The sequence below is a fragment of the Ailuropoda melanoleuca genome, chromosome 8 (assembly GCF_002007445.2).
Source record: "Ailuropoda melanoleuca isolate Jingjing chromosome 8, ASM200744v2, whole genome shotgun sequence".
Taxonomy (NCBI): domain Eukaryota; kingdom Metazoa; phylum Chordata; class Mammalia; order Carnivora; family Ursidae; genus Ailuropoda; species Ailuropoda melanoleuca.
Window position 1 is genome coordinate 106,001,598 of NC_048225.1, and position 22,253 is coordinate 106,023,850.

At 32.2% G+C, this 22,253-nt stretch overlaps 1 protein-coding gene across 7 annotated transcripts in view; it reads left to right on the forward strand.

The window, feature by feature from the left end:
• The window catches only part of KCNT2 (potassium sodium-activated channel subfamily T member 2), a 349,882-nt gene that overhangs the window by 315,654 nt on the left and 11,975 nt on the right, over window positions 1-22,253 (forward strand). For 6 of the 7 annotated variants that reach the window (XM_034667169.1, XM_034667168.1, XM_002927046.3 and 3 more), the window contains 2 exons: window positions 5,577-5,877; window positions 20,516-20,600. In XM_034667169.1, coding sequence (XP_034523060.1) covers window positions 5,577-5,877; window positions 20,516-20,600 — 386 coding nt within the window. The remainder of the gene's footprint in view (window positions 1-5,576; window positions 5,878-20,515; window positions 20,601-22,253) is intronic. The other variant, XM_034667171.1, reaches the window with a different exon arrangement.

Here is a 22,253-nt window from a genome sequence, read left to right on the forward strand (position 1 = left end):
AATTATTTAGCATTATCTCTAAATAGAGAACGTGGAACTTTTTTCATTTGGACATAAAATTAAATTTTGACTTTCGAAATTATGGGATTGGAATGGCAAGTTAATGGAGGTTCTACTATGAGTAAACCTTATATTCACAGAATAATAGATGAACTAGAAAGCTACCTAAGAGAATATGTAGATGAAATATCTGACTTTTAGATATGGAAAATAAAGTGAAGAGATTGATATAATTTTTGTTATTCTACCAAGTGATTAGCTTTAAGGAGAAAAGCTATTATTTGAACCAAAAGTCTTGAGCAATTATTTGGCTTTAGAATTTATGTTAGAGTATTACTACAGATTCTCTTAAGTTTTGTTTATTTTTTTCATGAGAACTGTGAAAGATTGTCACTATATTTCAAGAAGTTCAGTTGATTTGTTTGAAGTCATGAAGTATTGGCTGGATGGGATTGAAAATACAACCTGGTATTTTATTCCAGATTCAGCATTTTTTAGACTATAGTGTTGTTTATTCTCTAATTATCTCTATGATTCTGAAAACATGTTGAAAATACATCTAAATACAGGACCTCGGTGGCCCAGTCGGTTGAGCATTCGACTCTTGATTTCTGCTTGGGGGATGATCTCAGGGTCCTGGAATCCAGCCTTTCATGCAGCTCCATGCTGGGCTGGGAGTCTGCTTGGGATTGTCTCTCTCCCTCTCCCTCTGGCCCTTTCCTGTTCCTGTGCTCTCTTGTTATAATTAAATAAATAAATAAACAAACAAACAGACAATACATCTAAATACAATGTAACTAGTTATTTTCTATCTCTACTTAGATCACAGACTAAGTGAATTTATGAACTGAGCCTTTATAGAAAGTGCAGAAACATCTTTGTGTGAATTTTTTTTTTAGTACAAAGAAATTTCAGTGGGACCCAAGTCACTAGCCAAAGTGCATATGTATTTAAATTTAGATGATGTCTCAAGTATTCTTGTAATTTAACCTTCCTTTAATGGAAAACATTAGATATGAATTCTTTTATAAAGGAAAACATTAGATACGAATTCTTTTATAAATGTTAAACTAAGGGGAAAAAGAGAGAGAAAGAGAGGCAAACCATAAGAGACTCTTTTAACTATAGGGATCAAACTGAGGGTTGCTGGAGGAGAGGTGGGTGGAGGATGGGATAAATGGGTGATGGGTGTTAAAGAGGGCACTAGTTGTGATGAGCACTGGGTGTTGTATGTAAGTGATACATTATTAGATTGTACACCTGAAACCAATTTTACCATATATCTTAACCAACTAGAATTTAAATAAAAACTTGAAATAAAAAATAAATAAATGAAATGTTTAACATACCTTCATTGGTTTCATTTTCCTCTATTTTCTTTAGCAACAATTCAGAATGTCTTCAGTCATAAATCAGCACAGTTTAAGGCTATTTTAAAGCCTATAAAACTATTCTTAAGGGAGCCATGAATCCAGATTACAAACGCTCACTTTCAAACTACTGGGTGAATTGATTTATTTTAAAATACCACTTAAATCCACAGATTGCTCAATAACCTTATGACATGAATAACTTCAATAAAAAAAATTGAGAGGAAGTTGAATTAGGTCATTTTGGGGTGTGTGGGTGTGTGCATGTGTGTGTGTGTAGAGTGTGGAAAAGAATGTTTGATATTTATTGTGATCCTGACACTTTCTGCCTTTCTGAAAACAATGAAAGTAATTAAGCTCTTTTATGCATAAGAAACATTTTCTCATTTATAAAGCTATTAATTCCTGTTCTTGTGAAGAAATACTTGTAGCCTTTTTAAAAACCACATTAAGTTTGATAAATATTTGGAGAATAATATAACTTTAAAAAATAATAATGCCTTAAATTTATAAGAAAGTTGTTGATTAGACATATGAATTTTTCATTTCCTTATTGAACTGTATAAATACACTCCCAGAAGCATTTCATATAAAATATGTCTTAGTCCATGCAAGTTGCTATAACAAATTACCGTAGGTTAGGTAGCTATTATAAACAATAGAAATTGTTTGCTCCGGTTCTGGGGGCTGGAAGTGGAAGATCAGGGTGGCAGCATGGTCAGGTGAGGGCCCCCTTCTGATCGCAGATTTCTCATTGTATAATCAAAGGCAGAAGGAACTAGGTATCTCTCTGGGGTCTTTTTTCTAAGGGCACTAATCCCATTCATGAGGACTCCACATCTATGGACTAATCATCTTCTAAAGACCCCACCTACTAACACCATCACTTTTGTGGGTTAAGATTTTAACAAACAAATTTTGAGGGGCACAACACTCAACTCATACCATAGCAATACGAAAATATCTTTTTTCATTCTCATAAGCATCAGTATTAAATCTTGATTTTTCATGTTAGTAATTATATCAGTCTTCTGATAATTAAAGTACAAAAACATCAAACCTTATTATTCATAGAAATAGTGAAGAATAATTTTATAGAATCAGGGCAGGGCAATAAATTTCCACTTTCACTTAAATATTGTTCTCTTCTTCAGATTCGTGAAACTTTAACCAAGGAATCTTTATCCCCAAGGGTTTGTTTCTAGCACTTTGATTTCTTTTGAAATATGGTCACTGATAGAGAAAACTGCATCATAAATATGAGTCATTCCTTGTCTTTTTCATACCCATTTCTCACTTTTACATCATCCCTCAGAATTATTTCTTCTTTTTTCTCTCTTTTACTGTCTTTTCATACCAATCGTGAACCATAATATTAACTAATATTTAGTGAGCATTTGCTAAGACAGGCACTATATTATGCCTCTTTCAAGTATTATCTGTTAGACCTTCTCAAAAAGCACTGTGGGCAAAGTAAAAATATAATTACCATTTTTCAGATAGGGAAATGGGGATAATCTTAAACAGTTTATGTAACCAGGAATACAGAGCTGGTAACTGGTGAAACATGATTTTAAATCCAGGTCTATCTGATGGCCAGCACACTTGCTTTTAAGCATTCTATCACTCTGACTCTAATTCAGGAAAAGGTCCTATGATCAAGGCACTTCTGTGTCTCCCAGCACACTATTTCCACAAGATCATGGCATGTCACATTGAAAACACAATAGAGTCAAATCAGGTGATGAAATGACAGCAAGAAAGTGTAATTATAAATGGACCTTTTTTAAAACACACAGGCATATATATACATATTCTGTACCCAGGCATAGAATAACTAATGTTTATTTCCATTGAAATTGATATTGTCCATAATCATTTTAACTAGGATATATTAACATTTTTATTATACATGGAAATTTATAGTTGGCACATGTTTTCTTTATACATTAATGTATTATAGGAATTTGTACAACATTTCTATGAGATAGAAGATGGGTATTATTGTTATTCTCATTTTACATAGTGATTAAGCAGTTTTGTTGTAGGAACAAAGCTAGAAGTATCCAAAATATTCAAATTTGTAATCTTATATATAAAATTCAATGTCCATTTCATTATGTCATATGAGAGGATGGGAGAAAGACCTGCAAATTCCAAACACATAGAGAACGACCTATGTGTTGTCAGTTTTGATTTCTTAAAATTAACCCTCAAATCCTTCGAATTACTTTTTTTCTGTACTTAAAGTGAAATGTACAAAGAAATGATACTTATTTTATTGAATAATTGACAAAAAAAACCTCTCGGTCCCTATGAGTTTTATGTATAGATCATGCTATTCTTTTCTTAGGGAAGTTTAAAACAATGATGAATATGGTATTCCATAATGTTTAACTAATACATACATAGGCTTCAGTTTATGTTTTAGATGTTTACTTGATACAATTCCTGGTATATGTAGCTAAGAAAAAGCATTCACAAAGACAGTGTTTCATCCTCTACTTGAATTATGGGACTGGCAAGGCTACTATTTCCACATATTTGTAGGAAATCAAACTATTACTCCTTGGGACTTATGACTACAAATAAATGTAAGATTGTGATTAACAAAACTCTGCAAAGCAAATATCTAAATATGAATGTTTTCATTTTTGCTACAGAATACATTAAACTGAAACTACCAAACAAAGATTGATATTCTTTACTGATGGTAGATATTACTCAAGGGTTTAAGTATTTTACTTCCACAGAAGGGGATTTTCAGTATATTATCAAGTAGGTGAGACTAGAGGAAGTTAAGACTTATAATGGTATCCACTATTGCAAAGCCATGCAACCTTCTACATCTTAATGCTTTCAACTTAAATTCTATATCTCAAATAAGTTTTCTAAAAATATTTTAATAAAATATTTTCTTATTGTGGAGACTTGAAAGTTAAAACAAACTATTTTTAATATTGCTCACTGTTTTGAAACAAAAATATGAACGAATATTTAAATTTTTCATTGAATTTAAGTGTGATATAGTTTCATAGCTTGCCACAAGTCATCAACTAAGACTCCATAATTTATATTCACTTTTAAAGGATTTTATTGGATCTACCTCTGACCTTACTTTAATTGGTAATTAAACTCTATTACTTTAAAAGCTAGCAAAACATGCATGTTAGAGCTGGAGTTCAAACTTCAGTCGATATAAGGGAAATACATTCGGCAGATTCATGAATGTTGCTGTTATGCACAGTATAATTCAGCAAACTGTTCATTTGCATTTGCATACTTTTAGTAAGTAAGACTTCCTGCTTTGATCTGTGTTGCCTTTCATTTAACATCCTGGTATGAAAAGCAACATTTTGAAACAGGAAGCTCTTATTTATTAAGGGCCTATAACCAAAGGAAAGCTTCTTACTTTAAAATCAGATATAAGTAGTAAGAAAGTAAATTAAAATAGACTTTCTGAGTTTGTTCATTGCTTTTCCTTCCTCTGGAGAATAGCCTGATTTAAGTTTTATTTGTGATTCTAGAATACATTTGTGAAATATTAATATTTACAACATTTTTCACAGAATACTGGGAACAGTTCCTGAAGTAGTTTTAATATTTTAATCAAAAAAAGGTTTTATGGTGAATAATTAATGTATGAATTAAATAAAAAGTGCTTTTTGTTTTCTTCTGGGTCAGATGAGTGAATTAAAAAAATTCACATTTTACAAAGTTCATTCCAGTGCCACCTTTAGAAACAGCAATAATTTAAAAACCTTTTCAAATATTAATTCCAAAAGTAAAACAATTGTCATAATCTTTATTTAAATTTCATATAAAATCCCTGTTGTAGATTTAGAAAAGTCCATTACATTGACTTTATTTGAAAATTTAAATTTTTTTTGTTTGTTTGTGGTTCCATACAACTCTATGCTAGCTAGTCATGTGATAATGGATGCATGAAAAATTGAATCCTTTCATAAAAACATATTGGAGATGCAAAGCTATTTTATCTGCTTCATATATAATTTCAAAACAATGTATTTTCAGGTAATATTTGTAGTAACAACAAAGTGAATCAATGATTATGATTTTGTTCTTTCTGTGAAAACTCTTGTGAAATATATAATGATACCAAGTTATTAGCAAAAATTATTAGCCCATCTCCGGGTGTCAATTGTTCCTAAAATATCTAATTATCGATATCTATTTCCTTTAAAGTCTCAGATATCCATCAGCGTAGAAGAGTGGGAAGACACCAAAGACTCCAAAGAACAAAGTCATCACCGAAGCAACCACCGCAACTCAACATCCAGCGACCAGTCAGATCACCCCTTACTGCGGAGAAAGAGCATGCAGTGGGCCCGAAGACTGAGCAGAAAAGGTCCAAAACACTCTGGTAAAACAGCTGAGAAAATAACCCAGCAGCGACTGAACCTCTACAGGAGGTCAGAAAGACAAGAGCTTGCTGAACTTGTGAAAAATAGAATGAAACACTTGGGTCTTTCTACAGTGGGATATGGTATGCTCTTTAAAAGTATTGTATGCTATGGACTTGTGATTCTTGCCATAGTCTTTGTGTAGTTGGTTCAAATTTAGTAAGTTAAGAATCACATTTTTGTTTCACAGGCCAGTTTGAAGGAATTACTGACACATATCTAATACAGAAAATTATAATGATGACAGTAAAAGTAAATGCTGAAAATGTTAAGTATTTGCGTAGTTCTTTAGGCACTCTGCTGAACTTATTATATGAATTATCTTAATATTAATTTTCTCCAAAAGTCTTCCATTTTAGAGATAAGGAAACTTAGTCAATAACTTGCTAATTAGCTTTTTAACAGCGTGGCTGAGATTTATATCCCATTCTGTCATGCTCTTACACACACACACTTCTCTCTCTCTCTCTCTCTCTCTTTCACATACACAGACACACACACACACTAATCACATCTTACTCTAGGAACTGGGGTAGAATGAATTTGAAGCATGGGCAAGTAACTTAATGTACCAGCCACAAATGAATCAAAATGTTTCCATAAAATTTGTTTAGTTTCTTGTGGTCCAGAAATAAAAGTCTCCAAAAGCTTTAATTTGAAGCTCAAATAGTACTTGATTTCATACATTGTAGATCTGCATCAATAATTATTAAGTTCCTGTGTTGATCTGTGATTGCCATATAGGCCAAAAAGCACAGCTTAAATAAATAATGCAAAGATAATTTTAAAATATATTGTTTACTACCCTATGAATTTTATTTTAAAAAGAAATTTAGTCAACTTGAAGTAAAGCCAGATGATAAACGAAGTGGTTTTTGTTTTATGTATATAACTTGGGTAATTCAGAAGCTAAGGTAATACAAATATCATGCAGGTTAAGGATAAAATGGAATGCATTCTATATTTGTCCCATCTCATCTTTGTTATTAAAGTCTCAACTTGAAACAGTGTATATAGGGAGAAATTTAATTATTGAATTAGATACAGTTTAAAAGAAGTTAACCTTCTAGAACTATGCTAGGTTCTTTATGTGTATTTTTTCATTACTCCTCATAATCCTGAGTGGATAGGTGTCCCACTTTACCCTAAGAATTTGAAGCTTAGAGCTTAAAGACCTTGCTCAAGGGCATACAGTTGAAATGTGTTGGAGTTAAGATTCCATATGTAATTGAAATAATTATTTATTACTTACTTAAATGTAGTACAGACTCATATATTACCAATAATTTTAATATAATTACACAAAGTCTTACATTAAAGAGTAAATTCAAAGAAAAATTGATCTTTTAAAAACTCTATTAATAGCTCTTTGCTAATTTGATGACAGTATGATTGTATTTCTTATAGAACTATAGTCTTATATTTATGTGTACTTTTGTTAGTTATTATTCAGCTACTCTTTCTTTTTTTGGAAAGTTCTACTAAATGATTGTTCATCCAAGTTCCAGCTGTGTTTCATGAACATAATAATTCAAGGCTGGTCCTGTAAGCAGTGTGGCAGATAACAGTTTGACTCTAAGAGACACAAAAATGCATGAACTGGCTGCATGGGAGAATCATCAGGGAACATATTATGTTTTTGCTAATGAAACTTCTATCAGGTACCTTGCATTTAGTTATTCTCTGTGTTGTGTTTTTTTTTTTTTTAATTTGTTAATTTAATTCTCACACTAATTCTTACAGAAAGGAAGAATGGATATTGTCCACCTTCTTTTTTTCCTCTCTCTTTTCCTCTTTCTTCCCCTCTCTCTCCCATTCTAATCATCTATTCATCCATAGGTCCATCAATTCATTCTAAGGCCATGTTACTAACCACCTTTAATAACATAAAGATTATGAAAACAGGATTGGGATTTAACACATCATGAGCTTCTAGACTTCTCCATGTGTTCCTAACTCACAATAATTCATCCATACAACAGATACAATTGGGCCACACTGGGAATAGAATAATGACCTATTCACATAGGACCTCTGCATTTATGGGACTTATATTCTAGTATCAGCCAGTAAACGCATTGAATTATTTAAACTCCAAGCCTCTTTTTATCACTGTGAAATGGAAGTAATAATGTCTGTCTGAAAGTTTCTTGCGAGGGACAAATGGGATAATGAATAATAATGTGCTGAGCCCAGAACTGGCATTCAGTTAATATCACAAATCTTCTCTATATCGATTTAAGTACAACTGTATGTACAGCAGTGCTTTATACATGAAAGGAGTAGGTTTTTTCTTTGCCCACCTCAACCAAACCAAACAAAAACAAATTTTGCACCGTTGAGGGCAATATCGCATCCACTGAGGATGTATGCTTTAAAACAATTTATTTTGCATGTTTGCCTTCCTTCCTTGAGAGAAAGGGAATGTCTTACTTATCTTTTCATCTTTGTATCCCCAACATATTACACATTTCCTGACACATAGGAACCCAGTAACTGCACATTGAATGCGTGAACAAATGGAGTGCTTACAGGTGAGAAAACAGGGTCTCAAATATAAATGATTTTGTAGCCTACTAGACACTCAAGTCAGTACTTTAACTTATGACTTTTGACTCTATGTCTCTTTACGTTTCCACTATACCACATGTTCTTTGTACATATCATCAATATTTTATAGTGATTTATAGTTGAAAAATGTTTTCACATACATTAAAAATGCATGATGATTGATTTAACCATAAGTCATAATCTGCTTTTTTCTGAGTGAGGTTTGGCATGCTCTAAAAGAATGAATAGATTACTTTTGACCTCTTGGATATGACACGTAAAGGAGACGGAAAGGGAAGAATCAAAAGATGACTTTTGAGGGCTTTTGTTTGAACAATTAAGTGTATGGTGGTGACATTCACTGAGCTTAGAAAAAGAAGACAAATATGTTGGGGTAAAAATAAATTTAACTCGGTCCTTACTAGGTTATGTTGTAAAAGAAGCTGGATATCTGCTGTCTGGTTCTCAAGAAAAAGAAATGAGATGTTATATAGACTTGAGACTCTATATGTTGATAGAGCATATAGATTTTAATTAAAATCATAGGAGCAGATGAAATAACCCCTGGTGAAAGACTATAAGAGAACTTTGGAAAACATTTCAAGAATGTTAAGGGAAGAAATATTTTTTAAAAACAGGAGACTGAAATGTCTACAACTGATTACCCCAAAGATATGCCATATTATGATAGTATGCCATCAATTGGTTACATGTTTTATCATGACATTGATCCTTTATACTTTCAGAAGGCCATGTGGGGCCTGGGGTGGTCAGAGGCACTCCTCAGGCTGGTTACTTCCAGCCATAAGCAGTTTTGTCTATTACCCCAATGTGAGTACAAATATCATTTCTTATATGTTCTATGATGTGAAAAAAATGTGGGAAAGTATTGGACTGAGACATAGGGGGCAAAAAGTGTTAATAATGCCAAAAGTGTTGTTGAGTATAGTGATAGATTATTGATGGACCTTAGTGAAAGTAGTATCAGTTAAATGGTATGTGTGCAAGCCAAATTTGAGGTGCTTGAGGAATGATGTGAGGTAAGGATTTGAATATAGTGGATTTAAATATATTAGAAACCCCAAGGTATTGGAAATTTAATGCTCCACCATTTATTGCTTCTATTGCCAAAATCACGTCACAGTACAAGATAGATGTGGGAACTCCAAGTATTTTGTTCACATTCCATCAAGCAGGAAAGAGGGATATACCAGAGAAGGAAAGGTCTCTTCATAAACATACTATCAAGTAATTGCACTCACCATTTCTGCTATGTTGCATTGGCAAGGAATATGTCTTATTTTTGGTAGCCCAAATCTAATTTTAAAGAAGACAAGAGGAATGACTCTATTGAGCGGCAGCCATTTGTCTGTCATGGTAGATATTTTTTTAAGAAGTTTTTTATGAAGGAGAGGTGAGAATATGGAGCTAACTGGATGGGAAAGTGGAGAAGGAAGAAAGACTGTTTGTTTTGAAGATCAGAGAGATATGAGCATGTTTATTAAGATTGAGCCGTTAATAAAGTTGAAAATATTGGAAAAAGATCATAGTTGGAACCTTTTGCTTAGATAATTGGAAATGAGGAAAAATACATGTTTTTAATGCAGTAAACTTGTAGGTATTTTGACAGGAAGGTAAGTAACATTTCATGTGATATTACATAATATATGTGATATGGCCAATATTATTTTCTAAATCTAAAAATTCAATTCTGGAACACATCTGGCTCCAAGGGTTTGGGAGATGGAATTTGAGGTAAAATAGCTAGTGAAAATATACAAATTCTGCTTGCTTTCCATTGAATTTTGGGGGGAAATTTCTTCAAGATCATTTTTTAAACTTCCCCTCAAAGTTCATGGCATTGTATACAAACTGGCCGTGTGTTTTTAGGGCAAGTCACTATCGCCTTGAAATTCATGTTCCTTAACCATCAAATAAGGATAATAAAGCTTTCCTCTAGGGGTGTGGTGTAAAATAATAAAATGTATGTAAAAACGATTTGTCAATCTATAAACTGCAAATATGAATATTTATACTTTTCTTTATGTTCATAACTGGCATTATTCTTCAACGGTCTATTTAGAATAGCTTTCACATTCACAAAAAAATTATTCTTTCTGATTATTGACAGATTCTTAATGATTAGCTTACAGAATGGCACACACTAGTAAGTATAAATTGGCAAGTAAGTCTTCCTAGTGTGACTGATCCTAGAGGTGCTAGCCAATTTTGACATGGATTGTTGTTTCATACTGTTACTAAAAGATGAAATGCCAAGGTAGAAAAAGCCAAATCCTTTTAAGTGACAAAGAGATAACTACTGGTTAGACCCTGGCTTTCATTACATCTATCAGAAGATCTTCGTTTTTTTCTAAAGTAAATTTATAATTGCCTGAAACAATGGACAAATTAAACAAGTACTGTTTCATTTTTTAAGATAATATGGAGACTTAATTCTTTCATTCTCTTTTTTATGGGAAAGAAATAGGCAAAATTAACAAAAAGGATTGTTATTCCAACCCAAAGTTATGATAGATAAGGTAGTGGTAGTAGCAGTAGTAGCAATAGTAATAGTAGTAGTAGTAATAGTAATAGTAGCAATCATCAACTTCTCATACTCTTTTATAAATCAATTATCATTTTTCTGTAAGTTTTAAAAAAATTTTCCCCAAATCTTAGTCAATAAGTCAGGTACCTTTTCTAGTACAAAATTATTTACAAATTTTCCTAAAACAAATTACCAAAGAGGGAAAAGGTACCATAGCTAGATATTTCTTCTAGAGTGTTTTGCAAAATTTAGTACTTAGGAAGAATAATATAAGTATCTGAGGTCACTGTAACAACTTCATCAACAATTTAGTATTTCAAAAGAAATTGATATTTAATTTTTATTGTTTTTGAAATGCACTGTTTACCTTTTTTCCAATATAAATGAGTCTAATAATATTGATATGCAAAATCAATATACTCCCAATAAAGATTCCCAGAATAAGGATGATTTTATGTTACTCTGTATTTCCAGAACTGATTCTCATGAGGAAGCAGTCTGAAACAGGAAGATACATAGATGGGCTTGTTTTATGTTAATCTCATTCTGTGTGTAGAATATTAATCGAAAAAAACAAACTCAATGGTTTGTTTGTATCTATCTCAATAGATAAACTAATGAAGCTTTCAAAAGGGGTAATTGTTAAGCTGATAATGATTTCTGGTAAATGGAAATATTTGGGCAATGAATTTTTCATATATCCCTAAATTAAAACTGTATAGTTTTGTTTCATGGAGTTTTAACATGCCCTTCCCAGAACATTAATTTTTCAACGATATCAATATTTTTACATAATTTAACACTGCAGTCAATTGTATTTAAATATACATATATTTTATCAGTATGACTGGAAGTTCAAATGTGTTTTAGCATGTGTGTAAGAAAAATGTGGCCAATTTGAATAAAATGAAATATTTTTTACCATTGAGAAAAAAAGTTTATTGGTTGAATGAACTTTTTACTCAATAGTTTTTGAGAGAGCAGAGAATGACTTCCTAATTGCATTAAAATAACAAAAAGAAAATTCCAGTTATGATGACCATTTATGTTCTAAATTTAAATAACTAGAAAAAATATAGATCAGTAGTGTGCAGACTCTGGACAAAAGAAAGCATATAACTTTGTTACTTGAGGAAAGGGAATCAAGCAAATTAAGCCTTATGCAGACTAGAAGTCAAGAAGATGGACCCAAAATAAAATATGTATATACATATATATGAGCTTTTCCAGTAGAAAAGTCAATCAACAGAAATAGATCCAGAAAAATGTGAATATTAAAGTAATTATTACAGTATTGTTTATATGTTCAAGATGTAGAGGAAAACAGAACATGATAAGGAAAACTGAAGATATAAAAGAGACCATATGGAACTTCTGAGAGGTCAGAATTTACGATGAAGTATTCAAAATGAAATGTGTGCTGGATGACATTGACATCAGGATAGCTATTGCAGAAGGAAATATCAATGAACATAAAGCCATAGCAATAGGCTATCCAAAATGCAGAATAGAGAGAGGTAAAAGAAATCCTTGAAAAAATAATGTTTCTTACTGGTTTGACAGTATGAAGTAGTCATGTAATTGGTGTCCCAGAAGGAAAGAAGAGAATGGGTATTTGAAGAAATAATTATCAAATTTTTTCCAAATTAAATGGGAACTCTGTTCAAGATCTTAGAAGCTCAATGAAACTCAAGCAGTATGACAAATGAAATAATGCCAAGACACAGTATACAAAATTGCTGAAAGACTTCAAAAGGAGCAAGAGGAAAAAGATACTTTATTAATGAAAAACAAATGCACTTGACTCTTGAACAACACAGATTTGAACTGTGCAGGTCCATGTATACATGGATTGTTTTCAATAAATATACATACAATACTTTAAATGTATTTTCTCTCCCTTATAATTTTCTTGAAAACGTTTTTTCTCTAGCTTACTTTATTGTAAGAATACAGTGTATAATACATATAGCATACAAATATGTGTTAAGTGACTATTTATTGGTAAGGCTTTTAGTCAATAGTAGGCTATCAGTAATTAAGTTTGGGGGAGTCATATAATACAAGCAGATTTCCTACTGCACTGGGGGCTGGCAACCCTAACAGATATTTTGCAAACCAAAACACCATAAAGGAACATCTTTGGAGTACTGAAAAAAATAGCTTACCTAAAACTTTATATACAGTAAAAATATATTTCTAAAATAAAAACAAATAAAGACTGTTTTAAACAAACAAAAGCTGAGAGAATTTGTCAACAACAGATCTGCACTATGAAAAAAATGTTAAAGGAAGTTCTTAAGACAGAAGGAAATTGATGCCAGGTAGAAATTTAGATCTAAAAAGAAGTGGTAGGTAGGGGCGTCTGGCTGGCTCAGTGAGAAGAGCATGTGACTCTTGATCTTGGGGTCATGGGTTCTGACCCCATGTTGGGTGTAGAGATTACAAAAAAAAAAGATAAAAAGATTTGTAGAATATATAGAAGCAAAACTGTATGACAATAATAACTCAAAAAATAGGAAGGTAGAAAGGGAAATATAATGTAGTAAACTTGTCATGTTATTCATGGAAATAACGTGAAGTGGCATGTCATTTAGGCGGAGCCACCGAGAAGTTAAGGCTGTATATTGTAAACCCTAGAGCAAGGGCAACAAAGTATAGCACATCCATTTTTGTTTAAAAAAAAAAAAAAGCAGCCATCCTTGCTTGTTTATGTATTTTCTATGGCTACTTTCACTTTATAATATAAACAATCTAATAAATCCAACAGAGATCATATGGCCCAAAAGCCTGAAGTATTTACTACCTGGCCCTTTGCAGAAAAACATTTGCCAAATGATGACCAAAAGAAATCGCAAAATTACTAAATCAAAGAGATATAGCTATTAACCAACAATGCAAATACATTGGAATGATTATAAGAAGACATTTTTAAAATTTCAATGAATCCAAGCAAGGTGGAGAGGGGAGAAGAGAGGAACAAAAAACCAAATGGAATTTTTAAAAAACCACAACTAGCTAGTAGGTAGATTTAAACCCAATTATATTGGTATTTATATTAAATATAAATGGAGTAAACATTTCAATTAAAAGACAGAAGTCATCATATTAGATTAAAAGATGCAAGACTCAACACTTATTGTCTATAAACCCACCAAAAATTTAAAGAAACAGGTTAAGAGTAAAAGCATAAAAATATATATTTCATGCAATCATAAATCCAAAGAAAACAGTGGCTATATAAATATTAAAGTAGATTCATCCTGTAACATGGATGCTTAACATTATGCGAAGAGGAAAAATCCACACAGAAATACACCGCATACTTCTAGAAAAGTCATTGTTCCTAGAAATCAGTGATTGCTAAGGGTTGGGAGTGAGAGGACCAATTGACAATGAAAGGGCAGAAGGGAACTTTTTGACATTATGGAAATGTTCTCTAGCATAATTCTGGTATATAATTTGTATTACTGTATGCATTTATCTAGACTCTGTGCACTTAAAATTAGTGAATTTCTTTTTTTTTTTACCAGCAAGCCTATGAAATAAACAGAACAGTGATGATTATCCTAAGATAATTTAAATGATATGCTTAAAATCATATAGGAAGTTTGCAGTTAACTTATAGGTAAACCTATAATTATAGGTGCCTGACTCTTATTGTGAAGGTTGTTTCTGTGTATTATACTACCTCTCAAGAAAATTGTTTAAAAGGTCTATGAAGACAAGGACTTTGCCTAGCTTTTCATTGCTGTGTCCCCAGATTTAGAATTGTCTGTGACTCTAATCATGTCCAGTTAACATTATTAACTGACTAAACTGAAGAACAAAATAATACATGTGTGACAAATTATGATTATCAACTATCATAAAAATGCCTCCTATAAGTCATGTGGAAATACTACAGGAGAGCTGTAAAATTGGAAAACATGTTATTTTTAAATTTTTCAGGTAATATGTTCAATATATTTTTCCTCAATCTCAGATATTATTTCAGGTGAAGTATTTTTAAATTTAAAGCAGTGTGTTCAGTTGTCAAAATGAAAAAATAAAATAAATAAATATGATCTTTCCAAAATCTTTTAGACTTTCTGTAGTATATTTATTCTACTTCTTCAGATTATCAACTAGAGTCATAGTTTGAAATTTAAAAGCACTTCACCTGAAAACATACAGAACACATTTGAAAAATGTAATTAATGTTCTATTTAAAAATAAGCGTGCGTATATCCCTTACTTTACAGACAATGTATATCATTTTGGCCCACATCACTTAATAGAGAATATCTGTCATCATAATATTTTGAAAGAAAATAGCATTTATTGAGTAACTCTATTCAATGGGATACACAATAACTCTGAAAGTCAGTACTTGGTGGGGCAGGGAGGGGTGCACACAGTGGAGAAAGCATTTTAACAAAACAAAACTGGACTTTACACCATTGAAAAAATATGTTCTTAGGCATTATTAACTTTTACTTCTATTATTTTTGTTTTTGAATTCTTTATCAAAAAAAATTTCAAGGGGGTTTTGATCTTTTAATATTTTATAAAAGGTAGTAGATTTTTCAAGGTTAGGAAATATTGAATACTGTATTTTAAAAGGAAAATTGGGCCTAAAAGAACTAGTTTTGTGTATGAAGCTAGTAAGTATGGAATAGCTCTTGGCAGAGTTGAAACTGAACAATTTCTGAAGCTTGGCTTTATATCATGCTGCTTGTTTCAATAATTTGAAACAATTCTGAATTGTTCTAATTCTAATCTTAATTCCTTAATGGTTTATATGAAGGGAGATTAAGAGAGTCCTGATTTTTATCTTCTGTATCATAGAATAGTTCTAAATTATTGGAAGGTAATGAAAATTATTTTAAATAGGGGTCATTACATAAAATAATTCTTTTATCCTTATCTGTAACCACCTTTTCCCCCTAAAATAGACTGGTAAGTTCAGTAAAATTAACAAAATAGTTGTATTCATAAGCATAGCTTGGTACTAAACTGAAATACACGAGCAAATTAGGTGAGCACTATAAAACTAGCTAGTTTTATAGCTGGATAACACATAAAGTGTTTAGAAGTTCAGAAGAGGGAAAAATGAAATCATCTCTGGGTTATGCTATTCCAGTTTATTTAGATTATTGGACTGTGTAGAAGTAAGCACTTACGCAACTGGGAGTATTTTCCTCAGTAAGGTATTTCTTATAGTGACTGAAGAAAAATATACTGTCAGTCTAGTACAGCATCAATTTCTTCATCTTTATTTGCTTTTTTCATCAGCAGCCATATATGCTGTTGTATTTCCCTTCTAAAACAACCGCAGTCTCTCCTTTCCTCCCTCCCTTGTTCCTCCCTTCCTCCCTCCCTGTCTCGCTCCACCTCCACTCTCTCAGGTTCTCTGGTTATCTTTTCCTCCCTCCTTCCCAATTTCCTCCATTTTCATTGCTCCCAAGCCACCATCATCTTTCACCTGGGTTTCTGTACTGTTCATCTATTCTTCCTGAACCCAGATTTGAGCCCCTGACGTCCATTTCCCACAGAGCAGCCAAGGAATGTAATATACTCAATAGGAAATTAGATCATACCACTCAGTCTCCCACCCTTGTAACCCTCCCATGGCTTCCCATTGCTTTTAGAAGAAAATTTGAGTTTCTGATCAAGGTCTATAAAGCCTTAAATATCTGGTCCTGGCTTAACTTTTCAACATTGTCCATCTTTCCATTGTTCAACTTTAGTCCGTCTACAAGGGCCTGCTTTCTGCAATTTTAACTCAACCATCTCAGCTTTCCCATTGCTCTTCTCTTCGAACGCTTTTCTTTCCTGTCTTCGTATGCTAACACCTTCATATTGTAATACCTATACGGTTATTATTTACAAGTTATGGATTGATTTTCCCTGCTACAATAATAATAGGAAACCTTATATAGCACTTGATATAAATGAGACACTGATTCTAAGAACCATATATTTATATTGTTACTTTTAAATTGTATTTATTATTCATTTATAATTTAATTTGAACAATAACCTATGAGATAGCACTATTGTCCCCCCCCCATCTTACAGCACAAGAAATTAAAACTGAGCACAAGAGATTAAAAGAAATTAAGTAATTTGCCTAAGGCCTCAGCCTGAGTAACTGAGAAAGCTGGATTTCAATGCAGGCACTCTGGTTTCAGAATCTGTTCTTAACTGAGCCTCTTATTCATACCTTTGTATTATTTAAATATCTCTTTAATTACATAACACATAATGGATATGTTTTTAGAAATATTTGGGGAAACCTACACCAGTATATGTAAAATTTAAATTTCTTTCTGATCAAATTTATTCTCTTTATTTAAAAGTACTTTTAAAATTCAACAGGAAATATTTTGTAAGAGCAGTAGGAGTATAAATCCATACATGAAACATTCTAAGCAGAATATTTGCTCTGTGGAGATTTTGATTGAATAATTGTATATGCTAATTAATATAGCAAAATAAATTTCTTGGTAAAAGCTACTAGAAATTTTTAAATTTGACTCTATACAATTTCTTTTACAGTTTTTAATATTCTGGTACATTTATTTTAATATTTCATAAGAATAGCTTCATCTAAGATAATTATATCAATGATGAAATAATTTCAGTAGAACAATATAAATATATAATGATTTTTATTTTGCCAAGGTCAGAGATTACTTGTCTGGAACACATCGAATATGCTCACAACAGATTTTCTTAGCACATATTTTCCTGATGATAGGAAACAGAATATTGATTCTGGTTAATGAACCTAGTTCTCCAAGCAATTTTATTTTATTCACTAAATATGTTGTAGTTTTGGTAAAGAGCCTTATTTAATCCATTGTGACTTTGCCACCACCAATGATGATGATTGATGATGATGATGATGATGATGATGATTACAGTAGGAAACCTACCACAGTGTCCCTTCCAGAATTCAGAAATAACAAAAAAATAAATATTAAGGACTGGCTGATAGAGACAATAATACCAGACTTGCTGCTGATAAAACTAGATTGTTGAATGTGATTTTGATATGTGACCACATTAGACTTTTAAAAACGTGCTTCATAATTCTTAACCAGAGAGTCACAAAGAGGTAAATGAACTACAGGACTTCCTTACAAAGCAGCATGACAGGGAAAAAGTAGACCAGAATTAACTCTACAGCAGGGCAGACATGAAAGAGAGAATGACTTTGAACTCAGCAATTCCTTTTAATTTCTTTTAACCTAACACTGAGAAGTCAGCAAGGGGCAGGGGTGGGGTGGGAAAAGAAACCAGGAGTGATGAGCTCTGATTGTGTTACCCAGGTCTTGATATAAATTATATGGGATCATTGAATTGAGCACATTAGCAAAACATTTCCTTCAATTTCTGGAATGCGTGGAAACATGAAAATCTTCAGAATGATAAATAAAACAGACTACTTGAACAGAAAAAGAATATCAACACAATAGTTATAACTACTGCTGTAAAGTTCTCAGTTATCTCCCCAGTTTTTATATTTGTAACAGGCAAACCGAGTCACTGATGTATCTTGACTTCATGCCAGAAGCAAATGAGTACAACATTATGTTAATAATCAAGGAGAGAGGTTGCGTATTGATATTGACTGAGAAGTTATTTGTTAAAATTGTTTTTTCTTTAATGCCATTGTTTAATGTTTGCTGTTTATACGAGAAATTTCAATAATGCCACTGTTTATATAAGAAATTGAGTTACACATAGCCAAATGAGATGGAGATTTTCTAGTTACATTTTAGAGTACCCTGCTTGGGGCTCTAGAATGTACTATCAATCTGTTCCTTTGTACAACACTTGTGGAAATTCACATAGGGAATAAATCAAAATTGCTTTTTATATAGAAAAAGGATCTTGATCATCTCTTGCCAGTACAGTATGTTTTGAGTTGGAGTTTTACCTTATTTGAAGTAAGCTCATCATTTTACAGTCATTGGAATTCTCAGCTCCAGCTGATTGAGTTAGCCATCTACCCTAGGTATAATGGACAGGTTTAAAATATAGGATACAAGTAAGAATACAGGATTTTCAGTTAAATTCTCAGTTAAATTTGAATTTGAATTTCAGATTAACAACATATAAATGTCTCAGCATAAGTATGCCACAAACAGTATTTGGGACATATTTATACCAAAAATTGTTAGTTTTTATCTGAAATTCAGATTTCACCAGGCATTCTCTATTTGGCCTGACAAGCCTATCCTCTGCCAGGATACAATTCCTTGTGTCCACCCTAGAGATATGCAACCAAATATGTTCCTTCTTTTAAATATAAATTTGATGATTTTATGATTATAGTAGTTTTACTTGCAAAACTTATGGTAAGTTTGATTACACTGCAGTTTATCTTCCTTGTAAGATAAGGATTTTCATTTATAGACGTTAAAAATAGGACACATCTGCATGGCAACTTAAACTATCATAACTGAAAATGTTAAATTTTACACATTCAAGTGATAAGTTTCTAGTTAGATGAACACAGTGGTAGACATTATTTAATAAAAATGATACATATTTTCCAGTATAGGAAATTATCAGAGTCAACTGTGTTGGCCTAAAAAAGACTTTAACTTTATACATTTGAGTATTGATGTTATCTCCATTGGTATGAAATATATTCTTGGATTTTGGATCAAACTGCAAAATTTAGTACCCTGTTTTAAGAACCAAGCTTATCTGCTACTGAAGTGGCTAGAAGGATACTACAAATGGCTCAAGAGCAGGATTTTGAACAGTACCCTAACAGCCTAAACACGTCACCCTTGGGAGGATTAATGTTTATTGAAATATTTGGCCACATGGCTTTACATTTACATCTTATCATAGCCTTGGCAGCTAAAAAATTTAGATCTCAAAGCTGTTTTATTTTTCAGTGTCCTATATAATACCAAGTTAGCTCTCCAAACTTGATTAACAATGTCTTTGGAGTGAATTGAAAAAGTAAAAAAGAAAAAGCCTTTTATTTTAAAAATACATATTATTTTAGAGGAACAACAAATTATTTAGTAGTACACCTCCCCTGAAACTTAGTTAATTCTGTTCTACAGGATTCTTTGTATTTTGCAAAAACTTTAGGATGGCTTATATCAGGTGTCTCCCATAACAATGTGGAACATATTTAGAGCCTTCGATCTTTTTAGATACATTTCTGTTGTGTTTTTTAAACAATGTCATCAGATGATTTTTCACAGAATTTCCCATATGAATATTCATATCTGGGATGACCATCTATAGCCACAATTATTTTTTATAATTAAGAAGGCATAATAAATAAACATCTCATCTAGATATTTCTTTAATAGAAATACTTTTTCAGTGTAATAGCTTCAAGCATAGAATATAGCTGTAGTTGTTCTGAACAGAATTAGATACTTTATTTTTATCATCTGTTGGAACGAAAAATGAGTACCTGTCACATATTTCCAATGACAGTAATTTGAAAATAGTCAAAGTTATGTACACAATCATGCTGTGGGCAAAACTATAGCAAGTTCTCAGTGACAGCTATATGGTTTGAAGGTTAGATGCGCTACAGTAATTCCTGTAATTTTCTGTAAGTAGTATAACAAACTTGGCATTTATTTATCTTCTAGATGAAATGAATGATCATCAAAGTACCCTCTCCTACATCCTGATTAACCCGTCTCCAGATACCAGACTAGAGCTGAATGACGTTGTGTAAGTTGATCTCCTATCTCACATAAGGCATTTATTTTAGAAAGCCCATAATTTAATTAATTTTATATTTTTGTTTCCACCATTACAGACACTTATTTCTTGTGTCATAAATGCTTAGAAACTCCAGGTCTAATTTTTATGCTCAATAAATAAATGCATTTAATGGATTTCTTTGTGTAATACTATAAAAAAAAAAGTATTGTAGAATTGTAGAGGTATAAAAGAAGGAAATAGCAGCAGGAATTCTGTATTCTGTGAGCCCATATATATCTGGAGAAATAAGAGAGAATATGCAGAATAATAAGAGAACAGCTCAGAGGAAAACCTGAAATAGTCTAGTTCTAAAAACCTTAGAGTTCCCTAAAGCTCTAAGCAAAATAAGTCAAAACACTTACTAGAAAATGTCTATGGTAGTAACTTGATTAATAAAAAACTCTGTCATGCATGAACAAGAGATAAAACATTTTTCCTGATTTCAAAGTCTTACACTCTGATTAACAAACTACAATTTAAACATTAAAAATTTAATAAACATATATAATATGACTTTGTTACTAATGAATTAAGCATCAACTAAGTAAAACAGTGCTTTTCTAATTTCAAAGAGGAGGACATTATTGTGAGTTACAAGATATGAGGATTTGAATTAGACTTTGAAAGTAGATGAGATTTGTGTAGGTGGAGGGCACAGGACATTCCAGAACAGGGAAATGGCTAGAGAAAATGCACTATGTGGGGATTGCATAATGCGCTTCATTTGACAACACTACAGAGTCCAGTTTGACCAGAGTAAAAAAGTTTATATTGCTAGCATCTTTGTTGTTCACTAAACATAATATTAGAAATGTATACTAAACCTGACTCTGGAATGACTTTGGGTAACGAAATAGAGTTTAAACTCAGTTTAAACCTTATATAGGCAATAGGAAGTACTTAGATATATGAATAAGAAAGTAGCAAAATTTTAGAAAAGGCATTTTGACAGTTAACGGTGTAAGCCTAGGGGAGAAATATCTAATATGGATTTGCCCTTGAGGTCCAAGGTCCTGAGGCTGGATCAAGAGTTGCTGAGCTAAGGTGGCTAATCCCAGACTGCATTACTGACATAATACAAATCTGAAAGATCCAAAAGTCTTGGTGGGTGTGAGGTCAACAGGATGTGTTTGTAACTATAATCAGGAAAATCAGTAATAAAGTCAGAGACTAGGAGGACTGAGAATATTCTGTGATGCAGAGCATAAGATGGATGCATGCAAGTGGTTTAGAACTAAAGCTATAGTAATGGCCAAGAATTAGAAGGCTACATTTATATATTTTGTGGGAGATTTTCACTGGGATGGAAAGGATATATTTTTTTTAAAGAGCATTGCAAGAAGCAGTAGAATTGATTGGCAGGATGGATTAAGGTTGAAATAGGCACAAAAATAGGGAAACCAGTTAAATTTCTATTAGGCAAGTGTGAGGAAGATAAGAATCTCTCATAGCATTAGGATAATGGATTGTAAAGGAAGGTTTCTATGTAGATACACTTATGAAGGCAAAGAGCAAGACTTATCATTGGTGTGGGAATTGGAAAAGAATGAGTCTAACATGTCTTTAAGATTTCAATACTATAGAGAACCCAGAAATGGACCCACAACTATATGGTCAACT